Raw genomic sequence first — 13,155 nt, 5'->3', positions numbered from 1 at the left:
GTCAGTGGGTCTTCAGTTAATACTATTGGGTGACTTCTCCATTCAACCTAACCCTCCATACACACACCCATGCTGCTCAACACCTGTTTGTCTACTGTTAATCCTCCTCATTCCCATTTCCCGGCTGCTTTATCTGCCACAGGACTACAAGAAGCGCTGCCACTGTCAGTTCACATGCTTTCACAATGTTTACGATATGAGGTGAGCGTTGTTTTCTGTCTTTAATAGCTTTATGTATTTTAGGAATCCCGCCGGGAAGGTCAGGAACTTGTCTCAGTCGTTAACTTTGGTGCTGTTTGAGTGGGGGGGTCATTTATGTGCAGTCACCTACAGCTGTTGATAGCGGGCACTGCCAGCTACTGGTGAGGCGAGGCATCCAATATCGGACAGGATTTATTTACTTTTTAATTAAACCAAAATATATGTCAAAGTATTGAGTCAAATTGAACGATCCTTCTCTTTTTTAGTCTGATATCAGATGTTGTCGACGTTTAACGTTAGCCACTCCTGTGATGCGTTTACGTTACTGTGACTTCATCAGCTGAACAAGTAAGAGCCCGATTTAAAAAAAAAACCCATAAGAGCCCGATTCCCGGACATAATGTAACGCTATTTTAGAAACCATTGTACATGGCAACGCTAATAGACTGTAAAGGACAGGCAATTATTGTAAAGGACTATGCTGGAATACGTCGTTAACTACCGTATGTTCCGTAAATTCGTTATAACTAGCTTAGTTAGATGACATGACCGTGTCCGATAATGGATACAGTGGCACGCCGCATCACGAGGTATGGATTTGCCAGGCTAAATTTGTTAGCTATCATTTGAGTAGTCTTGCACCTCTCCACGTGTGTAGGCAGTGGTGATATCGACCCATTCAAACGCAAATACAATCCAACATCAAACATTTGCTCAGCTATGTTAGCTAATAGAGGTGCAGCGGGACGTGTGTGTTGTTTGCAGTGGAGGGATGCCTAGTTGCCATAGCATCTAGTTACCCTACTTCGGCTAACTGACTTCACGCTAGCGGCATACGCCATATGGTGGAGCTGTAAGTATTGATTAGCGTGGTCTGTTCACAATAGGATTAACGAGCGTCTGTCGCCGTTAACTACTGTCAAAACATTGTAGTAACGATCGCAAGTTTAGCTTAAAGTACATGTCAACATTATGCCGCAGCTTCAGTAACCGTGTTAATTAATGCCAGTCAGGATTAGTTTGAGGTTGAGGTTGAAATCCGCAGCAACCAACACGTTTTTACAGGTGCCTTATAAACGCTCAGTTTGACATGCCAGCCTTAGTGAAACTAAATGAAAACCCTCCTTATTGAGCACTGTTAAACGCTGTTTGGCAAAACAGGCCCATGTGAGAGATTAAACTTATTTAATGCCATGCCAATTTTCACAGCTGTGCCAATACTATTATTCAGAGTGATTAAGTAAACAATATTTTGTTTTTCTACTGATAAATTGAATGAATAGGAGCCCGTGGTCAGAGCTGGACACACAGAAGCAGAAGTGAAGGAGACGCCCTTCAATGGCCAGCTCCACCTCCTGGCTTAATGTATTGTGATAGAGAAGTGAGTGGACCAGAATTACTGTAGCCAATCCCCATGGAGGACAATCAGACCAAACCTGCTACCTCGGACCCCAGTCCAGCACCTAGTCCAGCACCCAGTCCAGCACCGAGCCCGTTGCTGGACAGAATTACTTTGCCAGCAGGAAACCATGTGGAGGTGAAGTATTTTACCTGTAATAACCATGTATACAATTTACTCTGTTGTTATTTAGTTTTATTCAGTTTTAAATTACCTTGACTAGTATGACAAGTTTGTTTGTAACAACAAATATTGGTTCTTGATAGAAAGATTTGCTGTTTTTTATATTCACTAAATAAGAACTTTGAAGCTGCATAATAATGATGTGGCTACTGCCATTGGATTTCCGCTCTTTGTCTTATAATAGTCCCCCACGTTTTCAAATAAATCAGTGTTTTAATTCATTTCAAAACCGAGATCATTTGTTCCTGAAATTGAAATGTGAAAGTTATTTGAAATAAACTCAGAGGTAAAGCCAAAACTGAGAGCCAGTTCACACACCTGAGCAGTGACAGTTTTCTTCATAAGTGTAGATATCAACCTCGTGGCGAGGTCATGCCCTCAGTCAATTATTTATTAAGAAACTATAGTCTGTAATCAGCTGGCATGACATACCTCTGTGTCAACAAACTGATAGGGCACAACGCTTAATAAGGGTTTGGCATTTCATATGCTACAGTTATCTACTAGTTTTCTTCTAATCTTTCCCATAAGCGCTGCATTTATATTTGTGTCAGTGTGACATCTTAGATATAGTGTTCTATGTAAGATGCCTGCTTTATTTTGACTGTAGGGTTACTTCAGCAGGACCCAGATATGATTAAGTACCTCTACTGTGGTAAATATTGGTGTAGATAATATTTTTAAGGCATAGAAAGCTATCAAGAGTTCATCCAGCAAGTGAAAAGAGTCAATGCAACATGTTACATCATCATGAGGACTGTAATAAAATACTGTAATAGAAATGTGTGTGACTGATGTGTTCTGTCATATATATATTTTCCCCCAGCACCTAAATGTGAACCAAATCCAGGTAGTGGTACGACGCTCCTCCACTCCAAATGTCACAGAGGAAACCACCTATTTTATTCCACGCAACCCTGTGGTGGATGCCGGCACCAACACAGACCCGCCAGTTGTCTGCTGCCCCTTGCTTCGCAGATATTGCCCATGTCCTCCGAGAGGCCTTCTGGCCTCTCTGGTTACCAAAGGTATGCACAGGAGGGACCTCCTGGTGGCTCAGTGGGTTCCCGCCCAGGACATTAGTTGAATGTCATCCCATTATTTCTCTTGGAGTTGGTAGAAACCTGCAAATAACACCAGTCTCTTATATAATTTGAACTATCTGATAAATGCAGCAATTTTATAGAGAATAAACACACAGATTGATATTTCATGTGTACAGAGACTGTGAGTAAAAAGCACTCTTCTTTTTTTCTTTCTTTTGAGGAAGTGATTGGCACTTACAACACAACAAATATGTAAAATACTTCATGATCTAGAGCTGGGCAATATTAGAATTTATAATAATAACACATTTTAGTATTATAGAATTTGGATGTTGTAATATCATGGCAGAAGAGTCGTCTTTTCCTGGTTTTGAAAGCGGCATAACAGTAAAATGATGTCATTTTCTGAACTTTCCAGATTGTTCTAGCTGTTCTGTTATTTGCCTTTAACCCACTTAGTCATTATATCCACATTACTAATGATTATTTTTTCAAAAATCGCAATGTGTAAATATTTTGTCGAAGCACCAACAGTCATCCCTACAATATTGTTGCAATATAGATATTGAGGTATTTGGTAAACAATATTGTGATATTTGATTTTATCCATATCGCCCAGCCCTATCATGATCATATAATTGCTGTCAGTGACATACTGTAAATCTAACGTCCATCTCTTGTGTCCTCTCCAGTCCTTTTGGCAGGTGTGCTCTTTGGAGTGGTTTGGTCTGTCACAGAGGACGAATGTCTTCCAGGAGGAAACCTGTTTGGCATCACAGTGCTCTTCATCTGCGCACTCATCGGTGGGAAATTGGTGGGTCTCATCCATTTTCCCAGACTTCCACCGTTACCACCCCTCCTTGGTAAGCCTAAGAAATTATTATTTTTGCTCTATGTATTGTGTGCACCTTTTATTTCATATTAAGTTACATAGGTTATTCCACCAAGGTGATATTTAGTAATAAGGATTCTATACAGCAGTGTCTAAACCTGTTATTGGTAAAAGTGTTCTTGCTTGTTTGATAGGGGAAATGTTCCATATTTCTTGTCAGAACAATTATACAGATTAAAGCGTAAAGGCTCAGCTGTGCAATCATTATTTCCCACTATTGTTCCCACAGTTGTAGCAGGTTGATAACCAAGTCAGATATTTCAGCCAGCATCAGGATGATGTTCAGACGATGTGCCTGCCCAGGAGAATAGTGTAATAAGTATTACACATCTTTGAACAATTACCTTGTTCATTTCGTATCATATAACAAATTAATCTACTAATTCTCATTCCACCTCAGGATCAAAAGCTTGTACTGGCAAATTGTCCTGAATAACTGTATCATCATGTTATCTGACATGTTAGTTTTTTCTTCAAGTGCACATTCGCTGCTGGTTCACCGGATTCTCACTGTAGTTAGTAAGATTTTTTGTTTTGTTCTTTTTTGCTATGCTTGTATTTATTGTAGGTTAGCCTTATTATGGCCCAATTAGTTTGACAATTCATTTCAGTGTTCTTCAGCATACTAGTCTTTTTCATGGTCTGGTTCCAAAGCCTCATTTGTGGAGTCCAATCTAAAGTTAAATTTTCATAATACAATTTGGCTTAGAATAAAGCACATAATTGATGGGAAGATAGCATAAAGGTCTTCTTATTTGAGCAATAAAGAATGGTGTTAAAGAATTTCATATGTTTTGGATTTGGAAGTCATAAGCCTCTGACTGCATCCTTATCAAGATAAATCTCGGAAGTTGGAGCCACTCCTCATTTGTAAATACCATCAAAAGATGAATTGAAGTTCAACCTAGATAGATTTTGGAGTTTGTTTCTCTCTAAACTTTATTTTCCTGTGTAGTTTTGTTTACCAGTTCCGTGTCTAGTTCTGTATTTTGACATTTTTTGCACCGACTACCAAGAGTATTACTGTGTTTTAATTTGAAGATTGTGGTCAGTCTGAAGGATTAAAGTTAAGTCTTCTGTCACGACTCAACAGTTTTAAAGATTTGCGTATTATTGTTCATTACTGTTTGACATGGCTGTACATTCATAAATCCTTGAAATTTTGAATCAATAATGTGTGATAACGTGATTCTTAGCCATGTTGAATGATTTCAACAGAGCAACGGTCAGATGAATCATGAAGGTTTAGAGGTTTGGTTTAGATATTGTTGATACTTGAATTATTATCATCTTAAGACAGTGTTCACAGTCCCGCACTGAGCCTCAGTATCTCAAGTGTCCAATTTAAACACAGCAAGTTGAAAAAGCAACAGATGAGCTTTATTCTTGTTCTTTAGTTGCGTGAGAGTTAGACTCAAAGAATAAACAGGATTGAAGGGTAAAAAGGATCACCTTTCCTCTCTCACAACCTCTTCTCTGTTGCAGGTATGCTGCTGATGGGTTTCACACTGAGAAACATCCCAGTTGTAAAAGAGTGGGTGTTCATTGACTTCAAATGGTCTGCCTCTCTGAGGAACATAGCTTTGGCTGTCATTCTGGCCAGAGCAGGTCTGGGCTTGGACCCCTCGGTATGTTTAAGTTTAGTGTCCAAGAAACCCGAGAATGGTTTACAGAGATATAGACAAGCATTATCTCAAATCATCAATTAATCACTTGGTCTTCAAAGTATTGACAACTGCTGACCAAAACACAAAGGAATGTCTTGTCAAAATTGCATAATTTGATCAGTTTCAATAATATAAAATATGGAAAAAGTCACAAATTGATGCCTTGGAGAAGATGTATTTTTTCTTGAAAAGTTAATTGTATGATTAATTGTTGAGCAATATGTTTTTGTGAATTTTACACAGTTTTAATCTGGTAAATTACACTTCATACTCTCTGTGTCTGTACTGTTTGAACTTCTTTAGTAATGCATGTGTCTGTGTCATCAGGCACTGAGGAAACTAAAAGGCGTGTGTGTACGTGTGGCAATTGGTCCCTGCTTAATAGAGGCCAGCACCATAGCTCTGGTGTCTCACTTCCTCATGGGCTTGCCCTGGGTGTGGGGCTTCATCCTTGGGTAAATACGGCACTTACTCTCCATCTCTACATTTTTTTATTTACTAGCATTATAAACTGAAGAGCCCCTGAAAGGTGACAGTGTGATTTACTTCCTTTCTGAATTTAATTTTCATTCCCTTACAATATGTTGACTGTGACCTTTTTGGATTTCCATAGGTATCAAATACATTGACCTTTTCTGTGTCAAAGAAATTGTCATGTATTTTCCCTTCTCTTTTTTTGTAATAGAAATAATGCATTTTCATTCACTACTAAGTTTTGAATTTGGTCCATACACTCTGCTCCCATCTACCATGGGCATAGAATGTTCAGCTCTTACTCCTCTGAGTCAGATAGTAGCAGAGTGAGAATATCAAGCGTTAGAAATAAGACATAGACTTGGATGGCAAGTATATGTTATACAGCAGAGAATAGAAAGCACACTGCTCCCCAAGCGTCACTAGGTTGCATTACAACCTCATCCACAAAATTTATGGATGAGTGAGGATTGAGTGACAGGACAAGGGTATCAACTATTAACGATAAGCTAAATGTACATTCGAAAATAAGCACTTTTTATATTTCTGCCTCGTTAGCATTCATGTGCCATCAGTAGCTGCAATGCTACATGCAGTGTGGAGCTTTATTTACTGATGGTCTATTTCTCCTCTGAATGCATTGCTTATCAGTAAAGGGTGGATGGTAGCCAGAACAAATGTTTTCCCCTACTGCCCAACTCACATGTCAATTTTGTCTTAGTCAACCTCTAGAGGAATGTTCTACTGATTCTGTTTTTAGATATATAGAAGAATTTAAAAACAGAGTCCGGTGACTGCAGTGCAGTGAAGGTCTATAAGCAGCAATGATCAAGCCATTGTCAGAGAAAACTCATAAGTGTATCAAATTTAAGTCTAGTACCTCACCTCTGCTAGAGTGTAAAGTATTTGTCCTGAAAGGCCTGAAATCCCTACTGTTGTATCTCATTCAAAGGCTGATTCCTTTTAAAGGCATCTTTGTATTTGTTATGTCTTTGCAGGAGTTATTAAGTCAATAAACAATCCATCTCTCCCACATTGTAGCTTTGTGCTTGGCGCTGTGTCTCCAGCTGTGGTGGTTCCTGCCATGCTGGTGCTGCAGAAGGACGGTTACGGCCTGGAGCAGGGTATCCCCACATTACTGATGGCAGCAGGCAGCTTCGACGACATTCTTGCCATCACTGGGTTCACCACATGCTTGGGAATGGCCTTCGCCACAGGTAACCTATCAATGTTTGTGTTTGTGTGTGTGTGTGTGTGTGTGTGTAGAGAGAAGGGAGGGAAAATGACTACTGAGTACAGTTTTCTTTTTCTGAAACACAACATCAACTTATCTCCAGGGGGAGTGACATACATACTGCAGGGTAGGTCAACACTGAGAAGCACAGATAAACAGACTTTTGTAATTTTAAGGAAGCTCAGCAGAGGGTGCAAGTGTGCTGGGTGCACATGTTAAAAATATTTAGGGTTTTTGTGCCTATCTACAGTCTGTTTGTGACTCATTGTAAAAGCCTACATTCTATTTGGAGACATTTCTGCCCTGTCACTATCATACGATATTATTGTCTACACATCTTTCAGACATTCATTCGTTCAGTTCCTGTATATCATTTATGTATTTTCCCGGCTGATCCTTCTAGGTTCCACTTTGTACAACCTCCTGAGAGGTGTATTGGAGGTGGGCGGTGGCTTGGTTCTTGGGATTCTTCTCGGCTTCCTCATCCAATACTTTCCTAGTGTTGACCAGGTAGACATGCTTTTGCATCATTACAATGATATTAGATGGTTTTATGCTTTAGTCCTTGCACAACTTCACAGCACAGCCTGTGCATGAAACAACTTGAGGAGAGCAAACAAAGGCATCTGAAAAAAGTCAGTGAAGTGTTCCACCTCTGATTTAATGCTCTGACTTTTGAAGAGAGTGCTTTAAATTGATGAATGAAAATGAAGTGGAAAAAAAAACACAAGTAAAATGAAGGACACTCGGCTATGATTGAAGTGTAGATTCAGAGATCAACCATCACGTATGATGTGTCATCAATTACCACATACCTGATGATTGAGGTACATATATATATATATATATATAAATATACATATATATATATATATATATATATACACACACAAACATATATATAATCCTTATCTGTTTTTATGTTTAGTAATTTTTAATCTTACCAGTAGGAAACTAATTTAGGAGGGCCTAAAGTGCATTTCACTGCACATTGTACTGTTTGTGTTCGCGACCAATAAAAAACATTACATTTTAATATTCAGCAGTGATGGAAATAACTGCGTTATAAATAAAGAGTAATCAAATGAATTACTGTTTCCCTCGTTACAACGCCGTTACCATTACTGCCAAAAAATGCAGCGTTTCTTCTTCAGACCTCACTGAAATGGTTTTCGCCCGAACAGGCGCTTCTCTCTCTCTCTGTCTCCCTGTAAAGAGTGGCTGCACTTAGGGGCATAACCAAAGACAGAGTAGGACGCAAATGAGACACAATCTCCCGGAATCTTGAACGAGGGAGCAAGACTGCGCTGTAGAGAGTGACTTTGTGTGTTTGTGTGTTTATGTTTATGTGACTATGAATGCAGCGCGTGTGAGAGCAAAGCGTCCTGATAGCTCTGTGTTGCTGCTTATCAGACCAATCTCTCACCCCTCCAGTACAATTTTTCATAGTTATATTAAGAGAAGTTTATATTGTTATTGCTTTTTGAGAAATAAAATTCAATTGCTGCACATCTGCTACATGTACAATTATATTTTTTACTTAAGCATAATTTAATTTTGAACGTGTTTTGGGCCAGTTGTTGTTGATTGGGTCAGCCAAGTAATTTGACATATTTGAACAATTTTTTAAAAAGTAATGTAATAGTTACCTTTCCTGGTAATTAATTACTTTGACATTGATGTAACTCAGTTACTAATTCAGTTACTTTTTGGGAGAAGTAATGAGTAACTATAATTAATTACTTTTTCAACACGTGCCCAACACTGATATTCAGTATTTAATCATTGACTGTCTTTTTCCCTTAGAAACACATAGTGATGAAGCGATCCTTCTTGGTGCTTGGTCTGTCTGTCTTTTCCGTGTTCGGCAGTGGTGTAGCTGGGTTTCCTGGCTCTGGAGGCCTCTGCACCCTGGTGTTGGCATTCCTGGCTGGGCTCGGTTGGGGTAAAGATAAGGTAATAACACATAACAACATTTTTTAGCTTTCAATTTGTAGTTATCCATCTTTGAAGCTGAGGTTTGACAATGTTAACTTGGCAATGTATATTAGATAATGATTTATTAAAGCACATTGAACTACCAGATTGTACGGTATGTTCTTCCTCAGTACATCATTGATAATTTGTTGACAATGCTGTATGTCAAAGACAACCCTACTAACATTTCTGTGTGACTTAAGGAACGTGTAGAGGAAGTGGTCGGGTGGGCCTGGGACATATTTCAGCCACTACTCTTTGGATTAATTGGAGCAGAAATTCGCATCTCACAGTTGGAGGGACTTACAGTTGGTGAGACTGACCACACACACACACACACACACACACACACACACACACACACACACACACACACACACACACACACACACACACACACACACACTTCAAAATGACATACAGAGAGATGGCTGTTACCACCGTGAGATTCAAATGTGATGTGTGTGTGTGGATGTAAATATATTTGCATAGCCAAAAGAGACACCAGGAGTTCTGTCTCTAAGTCCAGTAAATATTAATCTCCAACTCTGTTAGCACTCATATACTGCACACTTTTTAGTGTCCATCTGGGAGCTCCTTGGAGAATATTTCTCAATCTTCGCCAAACAAAATAACTTTGTTTGTGCAAGAACAAATGGCAAAATACACATTTTGTTGTAGTAGCTGTAATTAGGGCCTAACACAATTGCAGCTACACATTTTTCTCGTAAAATATTGTTATTGACAAACACATCCTGAATTCACTGTGACATGAATTCACAGTCTTGTCCAGAAATGAAATGTGTGGTGCTGATAAGTGTATATTGAATGCTTTTTATTTGTGCTTAAGGAGACAGCGTCTGAGGGACACGGAATGAAACAAGAAATCTATCTGAACTCACACGTTTAAAAAAACTAAAAACTGTATGCTGCTAAAAGAGAGAAGCAGCTGTGGTTACCAAAACTTCACCTAAACTGCATGCGTTTTGTCCTATTAAAAATGTGTTGACCCTGCTTCAGTCTTTTTTCAATGTGGCGCTATGCTGTATCAGGGTTGCACATGCACTTCTGGTCAAACAAGTTGTAAAAAAACACACTCAGTTGTGCTTACTTCATGACTCTGGGCTTGCAATTTTGCTTCTGTTTAGTGGAATAAATGGCTTCAAATCATCGACAGCTGCTGTATGTCACTGACATGCTTCAGAGAAAGTCTGGAGGTGCACAATATGTACAGTACATTGTAGTTTGGAGGCTGAATTTATTTGATTTCAATTATATTGAAGAACTTCTTAGTGTTAATTTCATTTTATTTTACACTTAAAAGAACATGTTTTTTTTCCAACCCTGTAATAATCTCTGTATTGTTCCTGTTTACATCTGTGTAGGTCTGGGTATAGCCTCTTTGCTAATTGCCCTGCTGGTTCGAGTCCTGTTCACCTTTGTATGCGTGTTGGGTGGGGGCTTTAACATGAAAGAAAAAGTGTTCATAGCCCTAGCATGGATGCCCAAAGCCACAGTGCAGGTACAGTATGTCAATGCTGAAATATGTGTCAGCAGTGTTCTCCTCCCTCAAGGAGTTTAACCTTGTTCTCAGTTTAGGGTGTTTTTATTTGAGAGCATCTGAATTAAAAATGTTTTCTTCATTTCAAGTGTTGATAAATTGAAAACAATGAGAAGAATCTGCACAGTCTCACTCACTATTGAAATATTTATTAGATCCCAACGTTTCAGTCAATCAGGCTTTCACCAGGTGTATTTTATAGTTTTTTTCAAAACAAGTGTTGGTAAATGTCATTGTATGAGCAATTATAGAGGAAACGGTCCTTTTGCTCAACAGGCAGCTATAGGCTCCACAGCTCTGGACATGGCAAGGACAAAAAACAACGAAGAGCTGCAGAAGTACGGGATGGATGTGTTGACTGTGGCTGTGCTCGCCATCCTTCTCACTGCCCCTGTAGGAGCTCTTATCATAGGGCTCACTGGACCTTACCTGCTGCAGAAACCCAAAAACTCCTGTGGTGAGCGAGTCAAACCCAATTTATCAGCCTTTTTCTTAGGTAGGTAAAGTACATTCAACATTTCAACTCAGCTCAGCACCCCTCTAAAGCCTCGCCTCGTAGTTGCGTCAAAGTAGTTTGTATCCTTTTCTCTACTCCACCTTTGTGATAGCTGCTTCCACACACACACAAATATTTGCATAGTTTTAGTTTGGCTGTGTTTACCCTGTCATCAAAAGGCCTTTATAGCTTTACATCCACACAAGAGTGGCATTGTTGCTGTTATTATATGAACACTGGCTCTACACTGATGTTCTTCTTGTTACTCTCTTTCCATCCCCTCCCTATCTCCCATAGGCACTGAGGCCGGTGAAGATGACAATGAGACTCCTGTCACCTATGAGAGTACTCTCTGACGTCAGCTGTCTTTATCCAGCAAGACTTTCCATATGCTTTCACACCTTGGTTATTTGAACTTCCCTCTAGCCACTGAGTGGCCCACTTTGTCTGTCTATCTGTCAGCTACTGCTGTTTGCTATCCTGAAGGAACACATGAATCATCCTGTATTTATAGCCTATGGTGGTTTCCAGGCTTCAAGCTCCAAACAAATGACCCACATCTGAGTGTCCACACCATCCTGCTCTATGAACACAGTGTAAGAGTTTTGTTTCTGGTCAAAAATGAAAGTGCATAAATATGGTTTACATTTTTGCAAAGGTGGAAACTATTCCTATCAACATAATTTGCCCTTTTCTTTTTATAGAAAAAAATAACTATTTGGATTTGAAAAGTTGGTAATACTGTATTTTGTGCTATAAGCAGTTACTTTTGGAGAGTTAACATAACTGAATGTACCGACAGTAGCAATATTTAATCATTTTAAACTAGACTGCCCGGTTTACATACATTTTAAGTACTTTAGGCGTGAAACAGTCAGTACGATATTTGTACAGCTGTGTATTTGTGAGATGTTTATGAAAAAATGTATTAGCAATGTGTTTTGCTGGTGAGAACGGTTGGTGTATACAAAGACTGCAGAGAATGAATAATTCTTCTTTACACTCAAAGTCATGCAAATGCTAAAACTCCAATTACATGAGCTATTCACCACTGTGTGTCCGTTTTGGTTGATCAGCAATTATCATAGCCCTATTCAAACTTTATGTAAACCCAACCTTTATTAGTTTATGGAACAAAGTTGATTTGTCATCATGTTTGTCAATTTATTTTTTATTTTTATCACAAGTATGCAATGTAAAGATGTTATTGATTTGTTTAAATGTATTTAAATGGCCTAATTCAAAATATTCTGTGTTTGAATAGCAACTATTTATAATAAAATACAAAACTGAGCAATAGTTTATCAAATATTTTCTTTTGTTGGTGTTATATGGTAATATTGTTAATATGTAACATATTGTTCTGTAATGTCCTTAATTCAAGTCACAATCCTTTTAACACTTTGGTTTCTAAACAAAACTTTTCAAGCTGTGCTGGTGGTATGACTCTAGGGAAATGTCCGTCAGTCCACCACTTTGGTTCAGGCTGAAATATCTCAACAGCTATTGTGTGGATTGTCATGATATCCTGTACAGATATTCATGGTGCTGAGAAGTTGAGTCCTAATACCATTTTTGATTCCCTGACCTTCCTCTAGTGTCACCAGCAGGTCAAACTATTCACTTATTCTGATGGACCTGCACCAAATGATGTATTGACATCCATGTCGCCTTCAGGACGAACTGTAAAAACTTTGGTGATTGTTTTGCTCTCATCATTGGGTCAGATTTCTTTTTTTTTTATTAAAAATCCAATACTTAGGTTTATTACTAAATAAAACTGACATTAGCCTCTGCCATGCTAATATTTTGTTACCAAATGTTAGCATGTTAACATGCTATCATTTAGTTAATGACACTGCTGTGCTTTTGTACAGCCATACAGAGCTGCCAGCAAATGAGTAATAGACACTTTTGAAAGTGATGTGTCATCTCAGTTCCCATTTTAAACATTTCAACTCAAGTTTACTTGAATAATTCCCCAGTTGTAGTAGCAAAAGAAGGGATGTGAAACTTCAATTGTGT

General features: G+C 38.7%; 1 protein-coding gene across 5 annotated transcripts; it reads left to right on the top strand.

Moving 5' to 3' along the window:
* The first annotated feature begins 124 nt into the window (after nt 1–124).
* On the top strand, nt 125–12,828 carry si:dkey-162b23.4 (sodium/hydrogen exchanger 9B2). 5 transcript variants are annotated; one of them, XM_062430600.1, is made up of 13 exons: nt 125–201; nt 1,485–1,738; nt 2,610–2,811; nt 3,522–3,692; nt 5,207–5,349; nt 5,716–5,843; nt 6,904–7,079; nt 7,500–7,606; nt 8,903–9,052; nt 9,277–9,385; nt 10,459–10,595; nt 10,911–11,130; nt 11,428–12,828. In XM_062430600.1, exons 2-13 carry the CDS (start codon nt 1,616–1,618, stop codon nt 11,484–11,486), a joined length of 1,725 nt encoding a protein of 574 aa, XP_062286584.1. In that variant the 5' UTR covers nt 125–201; nt 1,485–1,615; the 3' UTR covers nt 11,487–12,828. The 5 variants fall into 5 exon arrangements, with proteins under 5 accessions (XP_062286584.1, XP_062286592.1, XP_062286601.1 ...); XM_062430608.1 differs by lacking the exon at nt 125–201 and adding an exon at nt 424–549; XM_062430617.1 differs by lacking the exon at nt 125–201 and adding an exon at nt 590–791 and having other exon boundaries at nt 10,911–11,091.
* The last annotated feature ends 327 nt before the right edge of the window (nt 12,829–13,155 follow it).

This window comes from Scomber scombrus, chromosome 2 (assembly GCF_963691925.1).
Source record: "Scomber scombrus chromosome 2, fScoSco1.1, whole genome shotgun sequence".
NCBI lineage: Eukaryota > Metazoa > Chordata > Actinopteri > Scombriformes > Scombridae > Scomber > Scomber scombrus.
This window is presented reverse-complemented; position numbering and strand designations above follow the sequence as displayed.